This window comes from Nicotiana tabacum, chromosome 15, assembly GCF_000715075.1.
Source record: "Nicotiana tabacum cultivar K326 chromosome 15, ASM71507v2, whole genome shotgun sequence".
Lineage (NCBI taxonomy): Eukaryota > Viridiplantae > Streptophyta > Magnoliopsida > Solanales > Solanaceae > Nicotiana > Nicotiana tabacum.
In genome coordinates, this window is record NC_134094.1 from 21,024,468 (window position 1) to 21,051,535 (window position 27,068).

Sequence of the window (27,068 nt, forward strand, 5' to 3'; positions counted from 1 at the left end):
TTTAATATCCAACAAAACGCCACGAAGGCTTAAACACAAATACAGAAATAAATATTAAATTCCTTAAGATTGTGTGTTGAGTGTCTTTCTTCAACATCTGCTGCACATATATATAGCAGCAAAATGTTGAAGAAGACCAAACGTCCACCCTCCATGGTGGAGCAAGCATTACATGTTTGTGGAGCAATCACTTCATGTTTGTGGAGCAAGCACTTCATGGTGGGAAGAGCATTAGGCGGCTGCCAAATGATCAATACACGGATTGGAAAATATCCGTTACAAATGCGGATAATCTTACGTTAATATTTACTATTAACAAATAAATTTGGTCCAAAAAATTAATCAATCAATCAATCGATCATTTGACCAAATCCGAAGCCGAAGCCGAAGCCGAAGCCGAGCCGAGCGAGCGACGACGGCGCGAGGCTTGCTTTCTTCTTAACTCTTTAAGAGCTACAAGAAGAGCAATTATATATATATCCACCAAAAATGTCTTCCTCTTCCAATATGGGACAATGTCTCATTGTCAAGAGGGGAAAACTTAAAATTTTACTCAAAATTTCATTTTCCTTCCATTTCCCATTCACCCTCATTTTAAGAATATTTCATCTTAAAAACAAAACCTCAACAGAAAGCAGCTGTGATCGGCAAGAAAACCAGTGCTGAAGCATGTGAATGTAAATGTTTCCTGATTAGTTCATAACTTCATATTCTATTAGTTGATACATGGGATGCAAATTAGTCATTTTATTTATTATATTTTAAAAAATTAGAAATCACTGCTATCACAAATAGGATGTTAGTAGAAAAATTCCGGTTATTTATCGAAAAAAAAAACTGTTCATATAATCTCACCATTCAAGGAATGGAGAAATACGAAATGCCTAAAGAAAAAGCAGTTAGACCAACAACCGACACCACCAATTTTCACTAGTAAGCATATTTATCAACACTCGATGTTTAAAAAACTAATTAAGCATTATATTTTTAATTAAAGAAAAAATCTTTTACTTGATTATGATTAAGTAACAAATGTGTATATGAAAGACATATATTAAATATTTATTGGTGTGATATGAACACCGGGTGTAGAATTTTTTTTATCCTATTGATTTTATTTATTAGTACAAAAGACGGTAGAAATTTATTCGCACCTGACATTTACACTAAATCAATGAATGCAAGACATGTATCTTTATGTAAATATTTCTCACTTAATTATGATTAAATTATATATATATATATATATATATATATATATATATATATATATATATATATATATATTCTCGTTTTAATTTAACTATTAAAATTAAATTAAGGGAGAAACATTGGTTGGGCGGAGTGACTTTTTGGCCTTCTTATTTTGGATTAAAATAAGTAATTTTTTTTTACATAATCAAGAATGAATTAATTTTAGTTTGTCAAATTTTTTCTTATTTATATATATTAATGTGTCAAGTTAACAATATAAAAATCTATATCTATATATATATATATATATTAAAGGAATAAAGTTATCATATATAATTGGCATTATGATTAAGCCAAATGACAAGCTAATAAATGTCAATAGTATATGGTAACTTTATTCTATATTTGACTATGTTAGTCAAATACAAATATTATATATATATATAGATAATTTTGAATTTATAGATAAAGTTTTAAAATTTGAATTTAAATTAAAAATAAAAATTTATCTTTTTTTATCATGTTGTCATAATTAGAATTTAAAAATAAAAATTTATCTTTTTTTTTATCATGTTATCATTCTTAAATCGGTTAATGATCATATGCAATCATGTTAGAAACTTTTGTTATCTTTTCTAATTATTTAAATACTACTTCGCCTCTAGCAAAAAAATAAAAAACTATTCCATATAACTATAAAACTCTTTCACATTTAAAACTATATAATTATAGTTCTTTAAAACATTGTAGCTAGATATGAATAAATTGAATTTCTTTTAAAATAAATGTAATATATAGGGTACATGTCTATGTTTATCCAAATAACAAAAAAGAGTTTAAAAATCGAATAAAAGTTTACTTACATATATAATGAAGTAAACATACATGCTGGAAAAAGAAACATCACAAAAATCAGTCAATATTAAAAAAAAATAAAGAAGTTGTTTTTTACTTTTCTTTTTGAAGAATATTTGTTTGAAGAGTCAATTTGTATAAATGGACATCAAACAAATAACAAAACTTTAGCTATACAATTGCTATCATTAATTTCAATATAACACATTCTAAGAATTAAAGGGTATAAGCTAAAACCCCTTCATTTAGCTGAAATCAAGCCAATATTGCAAGGGTATAATATTTTTTTCGTTGAAGAATATTAGTTTTGAATCATTAAATTATGTGAAAGAATTTTTTTTCTCGAACTCAACAAGAGAGATATTGGTTTCTAATTGATAGTTTCTATAGCGATTTTCAAGTGTAACAAAGAGTATATTTTTATAAAAAAAAATTGATATGACGTGATTTTGTTTTTAAATGTAAACAAATTATTTCGAAGAAACTCTTTACTTTTTTCTATTTCAAAGATAATAAAAAAATAAGATGTTTTTGAACATTAGTAGAGCGTTTTTAAAATTATTATAATAGAAGTCATATCATAGATAAACTCAAAAAATCGAAATTTTATGGAATATTTACATATATATCCAGCCAGATTTATTTTTTACTTTTTATGGACAATATATAATATTTGATCATATTTATTGTTTACTTTTTATAGCTAATATAAATAGATGATATACCGACAACACACGATTATACACATATTATATATGGATTATATATAAATTACACATCATTCAATTTTTTAATTTAAGTGGTCGGGTAAGCACCTATTTAGGCTGATTAGATAAAGCCAAAAAAAAATATGAAAGAATTTTAACCAAAGACTAAAAATATAAATAAAGTTCTTATGTAGAAAATCTATATTAAAACTCATCCTTTTATAGTGAAATAAATTAATTTTTTGTAACAAAAGAAAGAATGACATAAAAAATAATATAAAAGAAAATAAATATTGAAAAAAATATATGAAAGATCTTAAAAACAAAAATAGGAGATGACAACGAATTTCTTCTTATGTTTCATCTTTGTTGAATATAAAAAATTTGGAAGCTAATCTCATCTATTTCAAATATTTTTTTTCTACTCAAATACATAGATTATAAGATAAGGATATTTTAGAATATTTTTTTTTATTTAGATTATGTGTCGTTTTTAAAAAATCACTATTACTAACAAACTGATTTGATATTCAAATTTTAATTTAAATGCAATTTGAGTAGTTTGCATCGAGGTTAAGCCAAGTATAGTAGTGTCAAAAAATAAACTACTTGGTAATTTTAAGACAATATATGCAATGTTATATAATAACAATCAGCTAATTTAACATTTACTGATTCAAAGAATAATTTTTTTTTGTATATATAGGGTATTAAAAATTCAAAATCTGTGGCTAGAGATATCGATAAACTTAAAATTGAGTCATACTGAAATAAAGTTTTTCCGGCTAAAGAATCATTTAAATTTTTAGATAGCCGATTAAAGTGAATTTTAAATTAAGTATAATATCTTCACTTACATCATTATAAAGATAATCATTATTGAAATATATATATAAAGTTTTAGAAATTGGAATTTCAAAATAGAAATATTTTTTGAAAGATAATATCATACCAAATAAGAGTTCAAGTTGTAGTAAAAGAGTCACGTCGTAGCCAAAGAATAATTTATATTGTGTCAACTTTTGTGCTTTGCCATAAATATGAGTTATTATTTCGCTTTGTGGTTATTTTTAGGTTCCAATGACACCAATGAGAATAGTGCAAAAATAAAATTATCACTATGAGATTTGAGAAAATGTTAGTCTTTTTCACGTAGTGTTTATTAATTAATATCTAACGATTATCTATAATTATTTAGAAGGCTTAAATTTTAAGGTTAATTACATATCATTCAAATAACTCAGATATTTAACATGGTTAATGTCAAATATCAAATATCAAAATGAAGTCATACCGGAAAAAATAATTCACTGGCTAAATTTTTTTAAAATTTTTAGATAGCCAACTAAAATGAGTTTTGAATTAAGGATAATATTTTTACTTATATTATTATAAAAATAATTATTATTGAAAAATAAAGTTTTAGAAACTGAAATTTTAAAAAAGAAATATTTTTTAAGAGATATCAACACACAAAATAAGAGTTCAAGTAGTAGTAAAAGAGTCAAGTCGTATCCAAAGAGTCATTCATAGTCTCAACATTTGATTGTTTTGCCATAAATATGAGTTATTATTTTGCTTCCTGACTATTTTTAGGATCCAATGACACCGGCAAGAATGATATCAAAAAAGAAAAATAGAAGAAATTGTTAATATTTACTAATATCCCATACAATCCAAATAACTTAAATATTTGACATGATTAGTGTCCACGCATTATTTATATATAATCCAAATAACTTAAATATTTGACATGATTAGTGTCCACGCATATGCGCGGGTGCTAATACTAATTTTAGTTAAAGGCAATATATTCAAAATACTTATTGTTTTAATAGTTAGTATTTTCTTAAGGCTAATAGCGGTAAAAAGTCATTATTGTGAACGGCCGGGGGTATTGTTTTTCTTTATCCCAATTTTGCTTCGGATGCTGTGAAAATTCGTCTATCTTACACAGTCCCACAGTAAAAGCTGCCATTCCTTTCAAGTTTCACTTACCAAATACAGAATTGCATTCCCTGAACTGAATTGAAGGTTCAATATTTCAATTATGTCAATCACAAAACAGAAAAGGATTCTTGTCTATAATTACTGCATTCTTTTGACTTGGCGGCTATGAAAGTCCGTCCAGTGAAGCCTCACTTTTTCAAACCTATTCAGCCAGGTTTCAAGCATGCTCTGGTGAGTCAAAATGTAACCCTTTTAGTAATTATTTCCTCTTTCCTATATATTTATGTATGATATGTATTTATCCAAGAAAATAAAAGCGCTAAAATTCAAAAACCATAATCCATATGAACATGAAAATGGTCAAATTTTCCCATGAACTATGCAAAAATGTCTAAATTAGGGATGGCAAATGGGGCTGTGCGGGTTTAAGGCTATGCGGGGCGGAGCGGGTCTAAAGCTACGTGGTGGGGGCGGGGCGGGTTGAAATAATTTTTTAAAAGGCTGATGCTGTTGCGGGGCGGTTGCGGGTCTACGCGGGTTTGCACAAATTTACTGGATTTGGTCTATTGTATTACCCAGTAAGACACGAATCATGAGCAACGTCTGCGACAAACCTTAAATAGCAGAATATTTGTTTAAATATTTAAGCTATCTATCTATATTATTATAAAAGCATGAATACAATGTCGGTTTATAAAAATAACCTTATAATTTTACGCATAATAGCTCATAATAAAAGGATATAACCGGAATTCTAGATATTAGCCTTATAATCCTATTAGTTTTAGGACATAATACTACATATTAGGAATCCTACATGACTAACTTTAGGAATCCTATTAGTATAAATATTTTCGGGTTGTCTAATCCATATAAAATTCCTATTACCAATTTAATTTTAAAATGTATTATAATGTCCTATTACTAATTTAATTTGAGAATGTATTATATTGTCCAAATCCATTAAGAAAAATGAGAGCATATATTATTCTAAAAGCATAAATACAATATTAATATATCAAATTGCCCTAAAATATTAAACGGAAGAACTCATAAGGAAAGGACATAACTGCAATAACCTATTTTTTGGACTACAATATCTTCTATGCTAATTTTTAATATTTAAAATTTTAAAATTAATAAAATTTTGTCTATTAAATTCTTTTTAAAAATATGTAGGAAGGTTTAATAAAATCAATTTCATAAGAATCCTTCGTATTGGCAATACATTACCACTACATAATGTCCAATACGAAGAAAAAATAAAAGTAATATTAAATAGAATACATAGAGTTAAAATTGAGAGAAAAAAATACCCCACGATAATATATTTTTATATTATATTTGAACTATTTTCCTACTCAAATAATATTTTTTTTATCAATTTGTTGTGTAATATTAAAAAATACCCAATTATTAAACAACAATTAAGAAAATATTTAAGAATATAAATTTGTGAGAAAAGGAAAAAAATGGTTGGTAAGAGTCAATTCCACTAATGATTCTATCAACATAAAGATCTAAAAGTGAAATGTCATATCAATCTTTTACTCTTTGAAAATAAAATTTATGGCGGATAATATTATAATTAAGATTAAATATTCAAAACAAGAGATGAACTAATATTAAGATCTGAATCAACATAGAATAAATTATTTTTTATGTTAAAATCAAATAATTAAATCGTTGAATTAATTATTTAGCAAGAGAATCCAATTCAATTATTTTTTGAATTCGTCATGAGTAAAAATCTTATTCAAGTTAAAAATAATCTCCGGGTACATAAATTTTTTCCATAAAAAGAGCGTTAGAACACAAAGTAAAAAGGTTAATATATTATTAAGAATCAAAATGCTATACAAGTGTCTGAGGAAGCACAATCAATGCTAAATCCTAAATAAGAACAAGTTTTCAAGACTATTTTATAAAGAGTCGACTCTGGTATAACGGGGTTATTCTTTGTAGATGCCTCCGGCGGAATCGAAATAATACTTCTATGTCATGCATTACTTGCAAATATCATATCAACAGGCATGAAACTGTTAGCAATAATAATAAGTGGTGTACAAACAACGATTTTATTGTGAGACCACCCACTTTAGATTTGATATACCTCTTCAAACAACTTAAATAACCATCACAAATATATCAAAGCAGCGCAATTGTGCTAAATTTATAAGGAAAGCAAAATTGATAATATGGGATGAAGCACTTATAGTTAAGTGTCAAACGATCGAAATAATTGCCTGGAGTTTTAGAGATATATTGGATATTAATGAACCGTTTGGTGAAAAATTAATGGTTTGGGAGGTGATTAGTTCCAAAATCGATAAAAGCAGAGACTATAAAAGCTAGCTTACCAAAGTTATACTTCTGGCCTCAACGAAAAAGATTCAACTGACAAGAAATATAAAGTAAGAACAGATCCATTATTCAGTGTCTTCTTGCTTCGTGTTGGAAACGAAGAAGATCATCCAATAAAAGATGATTTGGTTCTTCTTGAACACTTGGTTATCAATCCCAATGGTAATAGTAGTGCATTTAATAAGAGAAATATTTCTATCATTAGATTAAAACGCAATTTGTGCAAATCGCATGATATAATTAAAAAGATATCATAGCTAACAAAATGAATATGTTGATCAACTAAATAAAAGGTTGATTGCAAAATTTTATAGTAAAAACAAAATGTTTTTCAGTTTTTGACTTAGCAGAAAATGATACTAATAATTAGTAGCAAGAAGAATACTTAAATACTTTAATACCAAATGACCTTCTACCATATATGTTTGTTGTCAAGTTTCTTATTTATTACTTATGTTAGTGCCACCGTATATATAGTAGACTAAGTTAAAATTGATCTTCCATTGTATATATAGGTTAATTTTGAAGAAAAATAAGCTTGTCATGCTACTGAAAAACTTAGATACGCCGAATAGCTTATGTAATAGCACACATATGGTATATAGAAGTTTTGACAATGGCGTCACACATGCAAAAATTATGATACTGGTTAATATGTTTCTAAGTATATTCTTATCCCTGAATTCAACTTTCATCTTCCGAAACTAAGGAATGTCCTTTTAAATTTGTGTGAAAATAGTTTTTAGTATGTTTATGTTTTGTAAATATAATAAATAGCATAAGGACAAACATTCTAAATATTGGACTATATTTACTACAATATGTTTTCTTGCTTGAACAACTGTATGTTGCACTTTCAAGAGGGATATAAAGATCGACAACAAGAGTTCTGATTAAAGCAGAGCAACCAACGCATTAGGAGGAAACATACACAAAACAATATTGTCCACAAAGAAGTGTTCGTTAAGATATCATCACATTAAATACTTTTAAACTATAATATATAATTATCTAACTAACATGACAAATTGATCATTTGTGTAAGTTTTGATGATGTCCTTTTATTTTAAATTCATGTATTATGCTAATGTAATAATATTTTTCGGTATTTAGATGATTGTTGTAATATTATACATAAAATTTCTCTCATTAATTAAATTTTATTGTTCTTCATATAAATAAATGTTTAAATCGTCACGTGCCATTATTAACGTGCAACGCACGTTCATAGATACTAGTATTTCATAAAAACAAACTAAATCATTTATAATTTCTTTTTTCAAGTACACCTTTTAATTAGTGAAATGTTAATTAAGTTAGAAATTTTGAATAAAAGAAAAAAGTTAGGCATTTAAGGGAATATAAAATGTAGTTTATACAAATATTTTTATGATTAAATTATTAACATTTATCACTTAATCATCTAATGAAGGTTTGTTACACAAAAATCACTATTTTAATTTTTGTCACTTAAAAAATCATACAACTAAATACTAGCAGCCAACCAGAATTGTAATCCCATTATGAGTTTCAAAATCCTCAAATCTAATTGAACAATTCAGTTGGTTGATGAAATCGAAAATCCAGCAACAAAATTAATTAAAACAAACTAGCAAAATGAAAAAAAAAAAAGCTTATGCAGGGCGGGGCGGGTGGACGTGGGTGTGGGGCGGGTGGATGCGGGTGCAAATGCTATGCTGGGCAGGGCGGGTTGAAAGTTTTGCGGGTTTAACCCGCAACCGCACCGCACCGTTTGCCATCCCTAGACTAAATATGCCTTCCGTTAATAGTTGGGGACAATCATGCTTTTGCTGTTAGTAAGTGGGCTATATTTAGCTCACTGACTAATTGAACTGATTAGCAGGGCTTGCTGTCACGTGTCTTATTTTAATTTTAGGTTAAAGGTCAAATTTGCCTCTGAATTATTCAAAGAGGACTAGATATGGCATTCGGGCAACCGTAGAAGTTACTGGTAGCAGTGTTGTCAAAGGCGTGCTTAAGCCTTGAAGCGAGGCGTAAAACATGTTAAGCGTTTCGCGTCGCTTAGCGGGCACTTCAGTGTCATCATCAAGGATGTAAGAAGAGCTTAATCTTAGAGGAGGCAACACTAAACAATTGATATTTCACTTTATCGTAAATATTTTTCAAGTTCTTTGTCCATATATTTGTTACTCAAGCTTATAATTATTTGTCTTGGACTACGCTTTTTTTACGCTTAAAGCCCCAATGGACCTTAGAGGTTGTTTGCACTTTTCGCCTTTGGAAACAGTGACTGGTAGTGATGGTTCTCGGCTTGAATGTATCTGAAAATTCACTGGGTTGGGTCTGAATATTTTCTATCGGGAATATACTTGACAGAAGAGCTCCGATGAGTAGCACATCCCAAGATCCACCACAAGGGTGGTTTCAGTTGGCGATCTTTTAAGCACATTAACCATATCTTGCAATCAATATATTACCCTCTCATTATCTTGTTCGTCAATTTCGTACAAAGGGTATGATGGAGAAGCCCTTATACCGTCTTCCTCAATTCCATCAAATAGAGCAGCTTTCTTGCCACGTTCCCTTCAAGAATTCACATCTATCAAAAAAGCATGATTGACTAAAATTATTATCAGAGGGCATATATCTAGACCATTTCGCATAGTTCAGGGGCAAAACTTGACTCTTTTCTCATTATTACATTTTGGAGACATGGCAGCAAGCCATGCTAATCAGTTCCATTAGTCAATAAGGGCAAATATAACCCATTTTGTAATGGCCTTTGCCCTTTCTTAATTGTTTATCTGGGTATAAAAATAGTACTATTTTTTTTCACATACTAAATAAAACAACTTGAATCAACTCTAAATTTGTGTTGTACTACAGAAAATTCCTAAAGGTTTTCTGAAGTATCTAAATGGACGTAAGCATGAACATGCAGTACTGAGAAGGGCGGATAAAAAGTGGCTGGTAAAGGTGAATGGATATCGATTCGAAGAGGGTTGGGCAGAATTTGTGGAGGAAAATGATTTGCAGCTGGGAGATATGTTGGTGTTCAGACATGAAGGAAACATGAAGTTTGAGGTAATCATCTTTGATTCAAGTCACTGTGACAGAGAATATGCGGAGTATTTGCAAGAAGAAGAAGCAGCAACACCAACAGCACATACTTTTGGAGAGACTTCCAAGAATTTTGAATTTAAAGGTGAAGTTATTTAGGTTCTCAACTTCTCTTTTTTTTAGATTTTACGTTTCTGTTATTTATGGAAGTTATTTTCCTGATTATTTATTTATCGTGTACTGATGCATAAACAGTATGATGCTTGATGCTGATTTAATACTCCACGTCTCATATTAGTTGACAGGGTTACTAAAAATGTTTGTCCTCTAATACTTGTCAATTTATAAAATCAAGAAAGAATTAATCAATTTTTCCCCATGTTGCCCATTATATTAATTGTCTTGAAAGTAAGCAATACTAATAGAGTGCACATTTATTGCATAGAGATAAGGATAAATTAGTAAAAGAATAGTTCTTATTTATGATTCCTTAAGGGGCGTGCAAAATGAAAATATGACAACTAATATGGGACGGAGGGAGTATAGTAGGAAAAAGTAGAGTAGAAAGAGCATTGTTATCAAAGGTGCGTTTAAGCCCTGAAGCGAGGCTCAAAACATGTTGGGCGCTTCGCCTCGCTTAGCGGGCGCTTCGGTGTTGTCATCAAGGCTCTAAGACATACTTTTCCTTGCCAATGAGCGTAGTCCTGAAGAGGCGACACTAAACAATTGATATATCGCTTTATCGTAAATTCTCTTCAATTTCTTTGTCCATAAATTTTGTATTCATGCTTATAGATATTAGTCTTGGACTACACATACATTTGTAGTTTTTCTCCATTTGCGTCTTTCTTCATTAAAGCCCACGCTTTATTTGCGCTTTGCGCTTAAAGCCCCACTAGACCTTAGAGCTTTTTTGCGCTTTTCGCCATTGATAACACTGAGAAAGAGAAACTAAAGTGATGAATTCCTTTAATCTTAATACAAGAAAATACTGATTTGATTTAATTTATTTAGTTTAAGAAATTAACCCAAATGTGTGGTAGATAGTTAAATGTTGTTCTCTTTCTCTAAATGGAATTTGTGATATTTAATTTCTTGAAGATACTAACAACTACGCCTCAATCCCAAGTGGGGATCGACTATATGGATCCTTACCATCCATGTCGTGCCATTTAAGCCATTCAGGAAATACAGACGATGTAATAGAAATACCAAGCCCCGACATCAATTCGTCAGACGAGGATTCTTCACATGCGGAAGCTGCTACTGACAAGCATGTTGGTCATTCTCATTTTATATGCACTATTAGACCATATTGCCTAACATGTGGTTACTTGGTAAGACTTAAAACTCATTAATTTCACGTAAACTCTTCAAGAGTCTTCAGGCTAAAGGAAGCATCTAGGAAGCATCTGCACCGTTTTACTTATTTTTATCCTTGTTAAGTGAAAATTTGAAGAATTATCTGAAGAATATGAACTGTTTAATGATGTGTCCAAGTGGTAATACTCTATGTCAGCGCCTTCCTCAACAATTTGCAAATGGTCTCTCCAACAAGAAGTGCGATTTGTTTATAAGAGATGAAAGACAAAGGCTGTGGAATTTAAAGCTGAGTTCTGATTGCAAAGATCGAGTCTATATTGGAGATGGCTGGCGTAAATTCATTGCTGATAATTGCTTAAAGGTGGGAGAACGTATAATGTTTGAGGTTGTTAGTGATGGAAAAACCGAGTCTACATGGAAATTTCATGTTACTGACGCAGAAACTCCAAAGCAGAAGTTTCAAGGCATGTTTTCTCATATCATGTTATACTATTGATATCTTCTTTCTTTTCTTTCTCATAACCAAATGCTTCTTCTTTCTTTTCTTTTTCATGCAAGTTTTCTCGTATCATCTTTTTTATATGAAAATATTATGCTACTCTTTATGTTCTTGAAGAGTCTTTATGTTCCGCATTTTGTTCAAAAAACAACGTTTAACTAAGTAATATCTGTAAATGCTTTTCACAATGTTAGTGTGCAACATTTTTGATTTTCGTAGATGCCCTTTTTGAGCTACTTGCGGCATCTATGAAAAGTTCTTGCTCATGTTTTCTAAAAGGCCATTTTAAAGCACTTTACCAAGTAGTGTTCGTAAAGCTACTATCCATCTAATCCCAAAAATCCGTTGTTCAGGTTTAAAAAACCAGTGTTGGCCAGGTACCAGTGAACTCTGTCTTTGATTAATCTGGGTGAATACGCTGTTGTTAGTGAGGTTTTTTCCTTGTTTTTATCGCCTTCAATTTTTCTAAATCAATCTTCAGTGGTAAATACTTGTGTAAAAACAATCTCCAGATTTTAGGGATCTTCACTACTATCAAGAGTTGAGTTAGCCCTTCCGAAATTCTTTGTCATCTCTCTTTTCCCCTTGAATTTTATCTTCTTTCTGAATTGTGACAATAACAAGTCTCTTTCCCTTCAACTTAATGTTCTATCTTTGGTTTTAAATTCATTCTTTAGTTTCAGTTCTGATTTTTTTTCAATTTAAAAACTAGATTTGAGAGCAAATGCATCACTTCATCCCGAAGGAAAGAAGCCTGATTTGGATGCTAATAGATATTCCACTCAAGGTATGAATTTCAAGAGCAAAGTCTTGTAGCTGTATCAAGTACCTCTTTTCTTTTTATTCTTTGATTCTAATGTTTCTTCTTTCTTTTCTTTTTCATGTATTCCTTTTTTAATGAAGAACAGGCCTCAGGATTGAGACGTCAGATATGACTGCTCCAAAAGCACAAGTACCTGCTTCAACATCTGCTAATAATGCTTACCCTCATTTTATTTCTACTATTAAGCCTTATTCCATCAAAAGACCTCGTCTCGTAAGTAATTTGAATTAACTTTAATTATGCCCTTAATATAGTTTAGATCTTCAGTAGAAGTTTCTCTTTTTTTTGTGATAACGCGCATTGAACTGCATATTGGGATACAACTTGAGCAGTATCTTCAAGCGGATTTTGCAAAATCAAATGGCTTAATGAATAGACGTTGTGAGATGATTATCACAGATGAGAAACAGAGATCATGGTCGGTGCAGCTCGGACCAACAGGACATCACGTTGCAATTACCAGGGGATGGACAAAATTCGTGAAAGCAAATGATGTCCAAGTAGGAGATACTTTTAAGTTTGAACTCATCAACAACGGAACAATACCTATAGCATACTTCCATTGTGAGTATTTCGTTACTTCCTTTTGTTTTTGTGGTCTTTTCTGTGCTATCAAATATCAATGTTTTTGTTTTTCATCTTTGTCCTTCAGGCTATTAAAATATAGGAGAGAGTGGACTCAAACAATTTTTTTACGGTAGTAATATGAAAATATTATGCCACACTTTGGTAGAGTTATGGATTTTTGGAATGAGTTAGATAACTTCACTCTTGACATTAAACGACTCTCAAAGGGCTTAAATAGTTTGGATGTATTGCTTAACAAAATTGGATTATTTGCACCGTTACTTTTTTTGAGGCCACCCTTTAAATTCTGTCCTGGTTAGTCTAGTGGCTTCAAAAAGGTCATTTCTGCAAATGCCCCTACAAAATCACCCCCTTCCCCCAAAGAAAATCTAGCTTAGACTTCTATTATTATGTAGTGGTCGTATGAAATCAAGTCTACAAAAATTTTATAGCAAGAGAGACTGTTGTGCTAAAAGAAAATTTTCAGGTAAATATTCTGGGAAGGATACCAAGCAAAGCCATTGACAAGTTAGTGAAGCAGTTGGTGATGGGCAAGGGGAAAGGAGCATTGAAGAATATGGTGTTTTTGGATTTACTACTTAGTTGCCTAATCTCAACAGAGGATGTACCTTGTTTTGCTTTGTTGCTTTAAGAAACCTCCATTATACGTAATATCTTGATTTTGCCCTACATTTTGGATTAATTCATATTCTTGCCGCTAGCAAATTGTCTCGTATTCGCCCTTGACTTTAATGCTGCTTCAACTTTAAGTATAATGGAGAGTAATTTCAAGTTATAGTCAAAAGTAGAGAGTAAAATTTGAATTTCTTTTGAAGTATTTTGACACGTGAAATTTGTATAATGCACACTGGAGTTCCATTAAAGATAGGGGCAAACACGGGATAATTTACTAACCGTAAAGATATGAATGATGTGAAAGTATAAGAGAGGATAAAATTGAGATATTACGTATAACAAGGCATAAATTTAGATCGTTTCCTTTAAAATTTATAAGTAAATTGACAAGATAACAAAAGCAGTTGGTGATGGGCAAGAAAATGAGCGCTATCAACAGAATGGCAAGGCTTGCTAGTTTTCTAGAGTACAATATTTCATTTGTTGATACATGGAATGCAAATTAGTCATTTTCAATGTATATTTCCTTAAATTAGAAATCTCTGCTATCACAAATAAAATGCTAATAGAAAAATGTCAGTTATTTATCGAAAATAAAATTATTCATATTAGTTCACCATTGAAGGAATGACGAAATACGAAATACCTAAAGGAAAAAGCAATTAGTCCAACAAACTACATCATGAATTTTCACTAGTGACAAGAATGAGTTGCTCTAGTGGTAAGCACCCTCCACTTCCAACTAAGAGGTTGTGAGTTCGAGTCACCCCAAGAGCAAGGTGAGAAGTTCTTGGAGGGAGGGAGCCGAGGGTCTATCGGAAACAGCCTCTTTACCCCAGGGTATGAGTAAGGTCTGTGTACACACTACCCTTCTCATACCCCATTAGTGAGATTATACTGTGTTGTTGTATTTTGAGTTTTGATTGGTAATGAATGGAATATTGTTCTCTCTTTTTTGTTTTTATTGTAATCTATTGAACTATCAAAAGTTATTACTCCAAATTTTACAAAAGCTTTTTGTCAAACTAAATATTTTTTGACTTGTAAATATTTATTCTTTTACACTTTCAGATTATAACTTAAATATAAAAAATGTCTTTAAAGAATTGTGGACCGGCCCGTGGGAGCCCATGGCCCACATAGGACTGAGTTGAAATTTTAAGGCCCATAGAAATGATGGACCGACCCGGCCCCAGTCCTCAAATACCAAGGCCTGCATAGGCTAGCCCATATTGACTGGTTTACCCATTACCAATGAAAAACCCGCCAGTTCCCATTTCCCACGCCTGTAAATATAATATTTTTGCTAATCTTTTTTATCCCAAGTTGCTTCGGGATTCTGTGAAAATTTCATCTATTTTAGACAGTCCCACAGTAAAAGCTGCCATTCATTTCAAGTTTCAGTTACCAAATAATTGCATCCTCTGAACTGAGTTGAAGTATCAATCTTCTTTCAATTCTATCAATTACAAAGTAGAAAAAGATAGTTAACTGCATTTTTTGACAGCTGGCTATGAAAGTCCGTCCAGCGAAGCCTCACTTTTTCAAGCCTATTCTGCCAGGCTTCAAGCACGCTCTGGTGAGTCAAAATTAACTGTTTTTAGTAATTATTTCATCTTTGCTTATATATTTATATACTATATGATATGGAGGTAACAATTTGTCCCAGAAAAGAAAAACACTAAAATTCAAAAAACATAGTCCATATGAACATGCAAAAAGGTTAAATTTGCTCATGAACTATGCAAAAATGTCTGCATATGCCCTCCCTTAATAGTTGGGGTTAATCATGCCTTTGCTGCTAGTTTGTTACAAAAGTAGGCTATATTTAGCCTCACTGGCTAACTGAACTGATTAGCACGGTCTGCTGTCACCTGTCCAAATTTTAATAAAAGGAAAAGGGTCAATATTAACTATCCCTTTTTATCCTCCCTTAATAGACCGGCCATGTTATATGGGGCAGAGTGTTGGCCGGTTAATAACTCTCATATCCAGAATATGAAGGTAGCAGAGATGAGTATGTTGAGGTGGGTGTGCGGGCATACTAGGATAGATAAGATTAGGATTGAAGTTATTCGGGAGAAGGTGGGCGTGGCCCCTGTGGATGACAAGATGCGGTAAGCGAAGCTCAGATGGTTCGGGCACGTGCGGAGTAGAAGCCTTGATGCTCCAATGAGGAGGTGTGAGTGGCTGCGGTGGGTACGAGAAGAGGTAGAGGGCGGCCTAAGAAGTATTGGAGAGAGGTGATCAGGCAGGATATGGCACGACTGCGGATTTCCGAGTACATGGCCCTTGATAGGAAGGTCTTAGGTCAAGCATTAGGGTCGTAGGATAGGGGGTAGTCGAGCTTTTCCTACTTCTTACCGGGGGTGAGTCGGGGTTGGATAGGGTTGATCTTAGACGGCTTGTGGTTAATATTGAGTCCACACTATCCTTTCTGTTTTTCTTAGCCACAGACATTAATTACTGGTTACTGTTATTGCATGTCATTTATTTTTTGGTTTTTATGCTTCTGTTACTATTTCTACGGTTTCTGCTGACGTTACAAATGAATTATCTCTTCTTGTTTTATTCCGGTCTTCCTGAGCCGAGGGTCTATCAGAAACAATATCTTTGCCCCATCGGGGTAGGGGTAAGGTCTGCGTACACACTACTCTCCCCAGACCCCACTTTGTGGAATTTTACTGGGTCGTTGTTGTTGTTGCCTTTTAACAACCCCATCCATTTTAATCTTCTTAACCGACTAACACCGACAAATTAGAGATATGGCAATAGTGAAACAATGTTCCACCACAACAGATAATTAAACCATTTTCGGGCAAAATAGATACCGGCTAAGGGATAAAGATTCTGGATAGTGGGCGACAATGACCAAATAATTGGGGTTTGATAGCTGAGAGGGTTCTATCGGAGTAGCTAGGGGGAGATGAGACGAGACGAGGGTGGTCAGTGAAAATTCAGGTAACTGTAAAAGTTACTGGTAGCAGTGTTGTCAAAGGCGTGCTTAAGCCTTGATGCGAGGCGCAAAATATGTTAAGTGCTTCGCCTCGCCTAGTGGGCACTTGTCGTCATCAAGGTGGTAAGAAGACATACTTTCTTTGCCCAATGAGCTTAATCCTGAGGAGGCGACACTAAATAATTGATATTTCACTTTATCGTTAATATTTTTCAACTTCTTTGCGCATATATTTGTTATTCATGCTGTAAACTTGTAATTATTTGTCTTGGACTACACAAATATATTTGTATTTTTTTCTCCATTTGCACCGTTCTTAATTAAAATCCACGCTTTATTTGCGCTTAAAGCCCCAACGGACCGTAGAGCTTGTTTGCATTGGTAGTGGTGGTTCTCAGCTGGAATGGATCTGGAAATTCACTGGGCCGGGTTTGAATATTTTCAATCGGAAAGATACTTGACAGAAGAGCTCCGACAAGCAGCACATCCCAAGGTCCACCACAAGGCTGGTGTCAGTGGACGATCTTTTTAGCAGATTAACCATATCTTGCAATCAATCTATTACCCTCTCATTCTCTTGTTCATCAATTTTGTGCGAAGGGTATGAGAAGAAGCCCTTATACCATCTTCCTCAATACCATGAAATATAGCAGCTCTCTTGCCACGTTTCCTTCGAGAATTCATATCTACTGGAATGATTGACCGAAACTATTAATGGAGGCAATGTCTAGACCATTTCGCTTATTTCAGGGCAAGTTTGACCCTTCTCCTGTTATTAAATTTTGGACACGTGGCAGTAAACTGTACTAATCAGTTCATTAGTCAATAAGGGAAAATATTACCCATTTTTGTTACGGCAAGGGCATATGATTGACCCCAACTATTACCAGAGGCCGGACAGAGACCATTTCTCATAGTTCAGGGGCAAATTTGACCCTTTGCCCTTTTTAATTGTTTATCTGGTGAGAAAAATAGTACTGTTTCACATACTAAACAAAACAGCTTGATGATTTATAACAAGACAACTCTAAGTTTATGTTGTGCTGCAGAAAATTCCTAAAGGTTTTCTGAAGTATCTAAAGGGACATGAGCATGAACATGCAGTACTGAGAAGGGGTAGTAAGAAGTGGCTGGTGAAGCTGAATGGCCAGCGACTGGAAGAGGGTTGGGAAAAGTTTGCAGAAGAGCATGGATTACAGTTAGGAGATTTATTGATTTTCAGACATGAAGGAGAGATGGAGTTTGAGGTTACCATCTTTGATTCAAGTCACTGTGACAGAGAGTATGCGGAGTATCTGCAAGACGAAGAAGACGCACATACTGTTAAAGATCCTTCCAAGAAATTTGAAATCAAAGGTGATATCTTTAGAACCCATTAGCTTAAACTTGATGAATTTGCAACTTAATTCCCTTAATCTTAACATAACATTCAATCTGTTTAGATTGAAAATTAGCTCAAAGATGGGGTGGATGTTTGTATATTATTCATGTTCTGATCGTAATCATTTTGTCATATTTAATTTATTGATATGGATTTGTCTACAATTGACAATGCAAGACTTTTCCCCATGCAGAAGCTGCTCCTCAAAACCCTATTGGTCAATCTCATGTTGTATGCACAGTTAGATCCTATTGCTTTTCGAAAAGTTACTTTGTAAGTCTCAAAATTCATTTCGCCCTAACCCTTCAAGAATCTTCGGGCTAAAGGAGACTTGTGCACCATTTTATTTTCCCCCCCTTGGTTTATTGGCGTTAGTTACTGCAAAAATATGAAGCATATGGTATGTTTGATGAAATTTGCAAATTGTTATAAATTATTTCAGCGCCTTCCTGGAAAATTTACAAAGGCAAATGGCCTCAAAAACAAGAAATGTGGTTTGATTATTAGAGGTGAAAGACAAAGGTCATGGAATTTAAAGCTATATACCTCCTATTCTCAAGTCTATATTGGAGGTAAATGGGGTGAATTCCGTGATGCAAATGACATAAAGGTTGGAGATCGTATAATGTTTGAGGTTGTTGCTAACGGAGAAAGACCAATATGGAAATTCCATCGTAAGTTTTCTCATTTAAGCTATCTCTTAATTTTCAACAATCTTTTTACTTTGTTATATATACCATGACACTGTATTACATCTTCAATCAAATTATTTAGCACCCGTTTGGCCATAAATTTCGGGTACATTTTTTCAATTTTTTTTCTTGGAAAACACCGTTTGTTCATAGAACATGATTAGTTTTTGAAAAAATTTTGAACTTTTTTCTCAAGTTAAACCAGTTTTTGGGTGAAATCTTTTCTTCCACTCACAAAACTTTAACTTTTTTTCAAATAAAATGCATGTCCAAACACAACTTCAACTTCCAAAAATTATTTTTCAACACAACTTCAAGAACTCTTTTTTCAAGTTTCAACCAAATTTATGTCCAAACGCTAGCTTAGTGTTTGGTTGTCCAAACTCCAAACTGTAAAACATGATTCTCATATCAACTACACTTCTAAAAATTTACCCAACCAAACAGTTGGAAATTTGATTTCAAATGGTAAAGATCTTTAGAGTCACATTAGAGATGCAGTGTAGTCTTCAACCTTTCCGGAGATATATTGATGACATGAGTATAAACTAAAGCAGTAGTTTATGATCTTCTAAAGGAATATAGAACTTTAAACAGTAGTACTGCACTGTAATTACTGAAACGAACATCAATAGCATCACAAAATTAATCAATTGATGCTTATTATAGTACAATCAGTTTATACTTGATGAATTTGCAAGTTATTTCTCTTAACCTTATAATAAGTTTCAACTTCTATTAGATAAACAATTAGCCAAAAGCTGAGGTGCATGTTTAGATGCTATTCATACTTTAACTGTAATCTTTTCGTCATATTTAATTTCTAGTCATGTATTTGTTTATAATTAACTATTCATATGTTCTTTTGTTCGTATGTTGGAAGTATCCGTTCCACAAAATATTTCTATTTCTTACATGGCTTTATGTGTAATTAGCAAATGTAATAGAAAAACCAAAGTCCAACCTCATGTCATCACACAAGGCTTTCCTCAACGTAGAAGCTTCTAAGAACATACCTCTCTCTCACCCTCATTTCATTTGTACCATGAAACCATATTACCATATTACCTCATTTCATTTGAGATAGTCGCCAGTGGAGAAAAGCCTATATGGAAGTTTCATGGCAAAATTTTCATCTAAGCCTTTTTCTTAAATTTCATCCAGTTTTCACTTTTTATCTATTTCTTTCTTTAGATCATAAATACAATTAAAGCTCCCGTTGCTACTGTTCTTGTCTTCATATGTAGTTTCTATGGTTTGAATTTTAAAATACTGGACACAAATTTTGTTGGTGAACAGTAGTGTCCTGGTGAAACAGACCACACCATATTTGTTCATTTTTTAGTAATATATCTTCCATGTGTTCTCAAATATATCTTAAATGTAGTATTTTACTAAAGTATCTACAAAAGATTTTCTCCTTTCATGAGAGTAACAGTTACTGAGAAATGTTTTTGAGTTTCGTAGAAGGCCTTTTGAACTATTTACAGCAGCTCTTCAAAAAGTTCTTTCTCAAGTTTTATGTTTGGCTTATTCAAGCACTTCATTGAGTGCGCATACTATAAGATAGGATTTCCTAACAAAAAAGCTATATGTTTCTGAGAGTCGAATTAGCCCTTCTAAAATAACTTTCATCTCTCCTTTTCTCCTCAATTTATTTTCTTTCTTTATTGTTAATAAAGAAATTCTTTTCTACTTGGTTTTAGATTCATATTCTGTTGCAATTCTAACATTGTTGACTGTTTGTGTCGATTTAAAAACTAGATCTGAGAAAAAATGCATCACTCCAGCCCGAGGGAATGAAGACTAATTCGGATACTGAAAGAGTTTCCACTCCAGGTCTGGATTTCACGAGCAAATCCTTCTTGTTGTATCTAATACGTTTTTTGCATTTCATTTCTAATACCTAGGCTAATAGTAATGGTAACTAGAGTTAACTCCTACCAAATGTGTGATAGTAGAACATAGCTAGTAAGGTCTTGTTTGAGCTTTCCCATAGATCTGATACACTACAGGTATTACATGATGAAAAATGTTGTGCTAAGATATGATTCACAATAACTAATTGAGAATTTGAGATAACATACATGACTTCTTTTCTGAAAGAAGACTAACTCGGATACTGAGAGTTTCCACTCAAGGTCTGGATTTCACGAGCAAATCCTTCTTGTTATATCTAATACGTTTTTTTTCGTTTCATTTATAATACATAGGCTCAAATGGTAACTATAGTTAACTTCTAACAGATATGTGATAGTAGAACAGAGCTAGTAAGGTCTTGTTTGAGCTTTCCCATAGATCTGATACACTACAGGTTAAAAACGTTTTTTACATGTCTTTTTTCTTTTCAGGAAGGATGTATTACACAACGAATGCTGTATATAGTTGATTAACCGAATTGAGAAAATATTAGACTTTTTCGAAATAATAAGCATTTGAATTTTGAATAAAACCATGATCACGTAGTGCAAGAGAGAATATGTGGAAAGTAGATTCATCGTTTTCATAGCTGGAAAATTTGTTTTACTATGCAAGAAATCTGCATACAGTAGGAAAGATCTATAGCCTCCAAGACAGATTATATCATGTTGAACTATTGATATGTTCTTTTGTTCGTATATCGTAAATATTATTTCCATATCTATTTCTTACATGATTTGTGCATTAATTAACAAATGTAACAGAAAAACCAAAGTCCAACACCATATCATCACGCGAGGCTGTTCCCAATGTAGAAGCTGCTAAGGACATGCATCTTGGTCATCCTCATTTCATTTGTACCATGAAACCCTATTACCTTTCAAAGCATTTTCTGGTAAGAACTCATCTCGTTAGGAGAAAATTCAGAAACAACACATGAACTGCTTATGTGAAACTGGTTATAAACTGTTCCAGCGTGTTCCTAGCCCATTCGCACGACAACATGGTCTCAGAGACAGGAAATGTACAATAATGATAAGAGATGAGCAAAGGTCATGGACATTTACGCTATATTCATGTGGCACAGTCACCTACATTGGAGGTGGATGGCGCGACTTCTGCATTGCAAATTGCTTAAAGGAAGGAGATCGAGTAATGTTTGGGATAGTTGCCAATGGAGAGAAGCCTATATTGAAGTTTCACGGTTAACTTCTCATCTAAGCCCTTCTCTTAAATTTAATCCAGTTCTCCAATTTTTGTCTGGTTCTTTCTTCTTCTTCTTCTTCTTTTAATGAAGTAAGATAATTTCATTAAATGGCATCAAGAAGATGCGTAGCAAAAATAAACAAAAGAGTCACTGCTCACATACAAAAACTTACTGAATAACTAAGGAGCAAACACAAAGTTCAATGCTAGTTACTGGAACTTGGTTGAACCAACTAAATAAATTGTCTAGACAAATTGCTTTAACAGAGTGATTAGGAGTTGAAATCCCATCAATAGTTCAAAACATCTGTGATTCCTCTCATTCCAGATGCACCAAAAAATAGAAGTAGACGCCATTTGCCTAGTTTGTTTTGATTTTAGTAGCATATTTTTCTCAAGTTCTTATGAAGTCTTTCAAATGCCCAATTCCATCAACTGATAACAAAATACAAACTCATCATTGAAGTTTTTATTTATTAAACAGTCTTAAATTTAGTAATTTTATTAAAGTATCTTTAGAAGTAACACTGAAAGATTTTCCCCTTTCTTGAGAGTAACAGTTACTGAGAAATGTTTTTGCGTTTCGTAGAAGGTCTTTTGAACTATTTACAGCAGCTCCCCCAAAAAGTTCTTTCTCAAGTTTTATGTTAGGCTTATTCAAGCACTTCACTGAGTAGCGCATATCATGAGATAGTAGTTCCTAACAAAAAGCTATATGTTTCTGAGAGTTGAATTAGCCCTTCTAAAATAACTTTCATCTCTCCTTTTCCCCTCAATTCTTTTCTACTTGGTTTTAGATTCATATTTTGTTGCAATTCTAACATTGTTGATTGTTTATGTCGATTTAAAAATAGATCTGAGAGAAAATGCATTACTCCGGCCCGAAGGAAAGAAGACTAATTCGGATACTGAAAGAGTTTCCACTCAAGGTCTGGATTTCATGAGCAAATCCTTCTTGTTGTATCTAATACGTTTTTTGCATTTCATTTCTAATACCTAGGCTAAGAGTAATGGTAACTAGAGTTAACTCCTACCAAATGTGTGATAGTAGAACATAGCTAGTAAGGTCTTGTTTGAGCTTTCCCATATATCTGATACACTACAGATGATGAAAAAGGTTGTGCTAAGTTATGATTCACAATAACTAATTGAGTTGAGATAACTTACATGACTTTTTTTCTTTTCAGGAAGGATGCATTTCACAATGAATGCTGTATATAGTTGATAGCCGAATTGAGAAAATATTAGACTTTTTCACAAATAATAAGCATTTGAATTTGAATAAAACCATGATCAGATAGTGCAAGAGAGAATATGGGAAAAGTAGATTCATCGTCTTCATAGCTGAAAAGTAGTTTTACTATGCAAGAAATCTGCATACAGTTGGATAGATCTATACCTCCAAGACAGATTCTATCATGTTGATCTATTGATATTTTCTTCTGTTTGTATATCGTAAGTATTCTTTCCATATATATTTCTTACGTGACTTTTTGTGTAATTAACAAATGTAACAGAAAAACCAAAGTCCAACGTCATATCATCACGTGAGGCTGTTCCCAATGTAGAAGCTGCTAAGGACATGCATCTTGGTCATCCTCATTTCATTTGTTCCATGAAACCCTATTACCTTTCAAAGCGTTTTCTGGTAAGAACTCATCTCGTTATGTGAGAATTCAGAAAAACATATGAACTTTTTGTGAAACTGGTTATAAACTGTTCCAGCGTGTTCCTTGCCCATTCGCACAACAACATGGTCTCAGAGACAGGAAATGTACAATAATGATAAGAGACGAGCAAAGGTCATGGACATTTACGCTATATTCATGTGGAAGATTCACCTACATTGGAGGTGGATGGCGTGAGTTCTGCGTTGCTAATTGCTTAAAAGAAGGAGATCGAGTAATGTTTGGGATAGTAGCCAACGGAGAGAAGCCTATATTGAAGTTTCACGGTTAATTTCTCATCTATGTCCTTGTCTTAAATTTAATCCAGTTCTCCAGTTTTTTGTCTAGTTTTTTTTTTTTTTTTTTTAAATATAATTTCATTAAATGGCATCAAGAAGATGCGTAGCAAAAAATATACAAAAGAGTGACTGCTCACATACAATAACTTACTGAATAACTAAGGAGGAGACACAATCCAAAGAAGTTCAAAAGGCACCAGCTCTCATAAGCATCCTTGATACCGTAAGGCATGACTAACGCAAGTCCAGAAATTGATAAAAAGATATTCCAAATGTCAGCTGCTACTGTACGTCTATTTCTTTCTTTAAATCGTAAATACAATGACATAATATTAACTTATAAGGTCCTTTTCTAGTTATTAAAGCTTCTCTTTGCAACTGTTTTTTTTATCTTCATTTGTAGTTTCTATTGCCTGAATTCTAAAACACTAGACACAATGTTTTAGTAAAAGAGAGGACAGCATTTTTTGCTCATTTATTGGTAGCATATCTTTTATGTTTTCCCAAGTTTTATGAGTTTTTCAAAAATTCCATCAACTGAGAATAAAATCTGGAGCTAGGCTTTGGCTACAGTTGACCTTTTTGAGGTCCTTGAAAGAAGCCCTATAATTCTCGGAGTTGAATAAGCCCTTCCTAATTTTTTTTCATCTCTTCTTTTCCACATGACCGGTGATAGGAAGGAGTGGAGGTCTAAGATTAGGATAGTAGGTTAGGTAGTCTAGATTATTCATACCAGTAGTGTTAGTACGTACTCTCGCATTTGGTTGGTAGTAGGCTTATTTGAATACTTGTTTTTTTTTTCTCTGTTTCTACATGGTTTTTCGGTATTGTCCCGTATTGTTTCTTGTTATTATTGTGGTACCTATGCTTGCCTGAGCCGAAGGTCTATTGGAAATAACCTCTCTACCTCCATAAAGGTAGGGGTAAGGTCTGCGTACACACTACCCTTCTCAGACCCCACTATGTGGGATTATACTGGGTATGTTGTTGTTCTTTTCCACAAGAAAAATATTTTCAATCTTTAATGTGACAATAACATTTCTTTCCAAATTCTCTTTTTGGTTTTAGTTTTGTTTCTTATATTGTTGTGTCTTTAAAAACTAGATCTGAGAGGAAATGCATCACTTCAGCCCGAGCGTTTCCACTCAAGGTCTGGATTTCAAGAGCAAACTCTTGTCGCTGAATTACATTTTTTTTCTTTTCATTTCTCTGATTCTATCTTTTCTTCATGCACTTTTAAAAGGAATAACAGACCTTAAGATCAGACCTCAAATGTGACTGCTTCAACATCTGTTGATGATGCTAATGCTAACACGACATTGGTCTATACAATGTGATAAACTTGAGCTGTATCTTCCATTGGCTTTTGTAAAATCAAATGGCTTGATGAATAGACATTGTGAGATGATTCTTGAAGTTCAACTAGGGCCAATGGAAGTTCACGTTGGGATTAACAGGGGATGGCAACAGTTCAGAGAAGCAAATGATGTCCAAGTAGGAGATACATATTAAGTTTGAACTGATCAACAACAAATAATACCCGTTGCTTTCCATTGTGAGTATTCCTTTGCTTCCCTATATTTTCATGATAAAAATTTATTTGCACGAAATGTTTATACCAAACCAAAAAACACATGACAAGTGTCTTTCCTACATACAATTATCATTTAACCATTGTTAAGTGATATGTATTCTCACTTTATTTTGTAATTACTTAGGTTAAATATATTGATTTTGTGTAAAAACTGGGTGCGGATAAGTATTTACTTGTTTTCATGATCTTCCTCCGTGCGATACATGCTTTTGTTTTTCTTCTTTCCCGTCAGGCTATTACAATGGAGAGAACGGAATCATGAACAAATTTTCAATGTTAGTGATTTGAAAATATTATGACATGCTCTGAAAGAATTAATCACCGTAAATTGTATTTTCCCTCGAAAATAGTATTCTTGCTTATTTCAATGATCCTTACTACAGAAAGATTATTTTTTATGTTAAAAGGATCTTGACAGGTTTTAAATAATCTGGATGCATTGCTTTACAAAATCGGATATGCACTATATGGCCTTTTTTGAGGCCACTCGTTAAATACTACTCCCTCCGGTCCATAATAAGTGACCTTTTGGCCTTTTTATTTTTCTCCAAAATAAGTGTCATTTTTACATAATCAAGAATGAATTAACTGTAATTTTTCATATTTTGTCCCTATTTACATAGCCCAATGTGTCAAGTTAACAATATGCAAAATTTAATCAAGGGTAATTTAGTCAAAATACTTATTTTCTAGGAGGTTGTACAAAAATGTCACTTATTGTGGATCGGAGGGAGTACCCTGTTAGTCTAGTGGCGTCAAAAAGGCCATTTCTGGAGTTGCATCGCCTAAATCCGCCTCTACCCACCCAAAGAAAATCTAGCTTTAGGTCTTGGACTTTAATTGCTATATAGTGGTGTCTACAAAATTTTGATTCATTGTGAAGAGAGTATGTTATGTTAAAAGAAAATTTTCAGGTAAATATTCTGGGAAGGATGCCAAGCAAAGCCCTTGACAAGTTAGTGAATTGGCAAGGAAAGGAAAACTGAAGAATATGATGTTCTTGGATTTACTACATGTTGCCTAATCTCAACAGAAGATATGCCTTTAGTTTTTTTGTTCTTCATAAGCCAAACCTTTTTTTATATGCTGTATTATATTTGCTTCAGTTGCCTTTCATTTGATTTGACATGTACATGTTTCTTCAAAATTGTAGTTGTATTCAATGATTGTGTAGTTGTCTTGTAATTTAACCGATTTTAATAGGTTACTTGTAAGGGTGACAAGTGGGCAGGTCCGGGACCGCGGGCCAAACGGGCTAAACGGGCCAGGACTGTTTGGCCCGGTTTTAGTGGGCCTGGGCCGATCTCGTGGGCTGGTCTTATGATTTGGCCCCATCAGGCCCGGGACCGGCCCGGTCCCTTAACGGGCCAAACGGTCCCAACGGCTATATAGC

The 27,068-nt window shown here is 32.9% G+C and overlaps 2 protein-coding genes across 14 annotated transcripts; both read left to right on the forward strand.

Moving 5' to 3' along the window:
- The first annotated feature begins 4,609 nt into the window (after positions 1–4,609).
- Positions 4,610–14,129, forward strand: LOC107791818 (B3 domain-containing protein REM10). 4 transcript variants are annotated; one of them, XR_001649336.2, is made up of 8 exons: positions 4,610–4,937; positions 9,939–10,257; positions 11,214–11,449; positions 11,632–11,899; positions 12,647–12,721; positions 12,843–12,970; positions 13,157–13,321; positions 13,812–14,129. XR_001649336.2 is itself a non-coding variant. In XM_016613952.2 (8 exons), the coding sequence occupies exons 1-8, from the start codon at positions 4,872–4,874 to the stop codon at positions 13,847–13,849; spliced, it is 1,362 nt and encodes a 453-aa protein (XP_016469438.1). In that variant the 5' UTR covers positions 4,612–4,871; the 3' UTR covers positions 13,850–14,129. The 4 variants fall into 4 exon arrangements, 3 of the variants coding, with proteins under 3 accessions (XP_016469438.1, XP_016469439.1, XP_016469440.1); XM_016613952.2 differs by having other exon boundaries at positions 4,612–4,937; positions 13,090–13,321; XM_016613953.2 differs by having other exon boundaries at positions 4,612–4,937; positions 11,298–11,449; positions 13,090–13,321.
- A 1,111-nt stretch (positions 14,130–15,240) lies between these two features.
- Positions 15,241–26,860, forward strand: LOC107791819 (B3 domain-containing protein REM14). 10 transcript variants are annotated; one of them, XM_075230638.1, is made up of 13 exons: positions 15,242–15,539; positions 17,267–17,878; positions 17,966–18,272; positions 18,491–18,570; positions 18,740–18,971; positions 20,754–20,828; positions 21,674–21,804; positions 21,885–22,113; positions 22,970–23,044; positions 23,633–23,763; positions 23,841–24,069; positions 25,186–25,636; positions 26,590–26,860. In XM_075230638.1, the coding sequence occupies exons 3-12, from the start codon at positions 18,152–18,154 to the stop codon at positions 25,338–25,340; spliced, it is 1,458 nt and encodes a 485-aa protein (XP_075086739.1). In that variant the 5' UTR covers positions 15,242–15,539; positions 17,267–17,878; positions 17,966–18,151; the 3' UTR covers positions 25,341–25,636; positions 26,590–26,860. The 10 variants fall into 10 exon arrangements, with proteins under 10 accessions (XP_075086734.1, XP_075086740.1, XP_075086741.1 ...); XM_075230634.1 differs by lacking the exon at positions 17,267–17,878 and having other exon boundaries at positions 25,186–25,231; positions 25,325–25,636; XM_075230635.1 differs by lacking the exon at positions 17,267–17,878 and having other exon boundaries at positions 25,186–25,231; positions 25,334–25,636.
- Positions 26,861–27,068: the final 208 nt, after the last annotated feature.

Bases quoted from the DNA above. Each gene is read 5' to 3' on its own strand.
- LOC107791818 (XM_016613952.2), top strand. From the start codon at position 4,872: ATGAAAGTCCGTCCAGTGAAGCCTCACTTTTTCAAACCTATTCAGCCA. The intron at 11,450-11,631 runs GTAAGACTTAAA...ACTCTATGTCAG, and splicing joins GCCTAACATGTGGTTACTTG to CGCCTTCCTCAACAATTTGC. The intron at 13,322-13,811 runs GTGAGTATTTCG...GAAAATTTTCAG, and splicing joins ACCTATAGCATACTTCCATT to GTAAATATTCTGGGAAGGAT.
- LOC107791819 (XM_075230633.1), top strand. From the start codon at position 15,474: ATGAAAGTCCGTCCAGCGAAGCCTCACTTTTTCAAGCCTATTCTGCCA. The intron at 18,273-18,490 runs GTGATATCTTTA...TTCCCCATGCAG, and splicing joins CAAGAAATTTGAAATCAAAG to AAGCTGCTCCTCAAAACCCT. The intron at 21,805-21,884 runs GTAAGAACTCAT...AAACTGTTCCAG, and splicing joins ACCTTTCAAAGCATTTTCTG to CGTGTTCCTAGCCCATTCGC.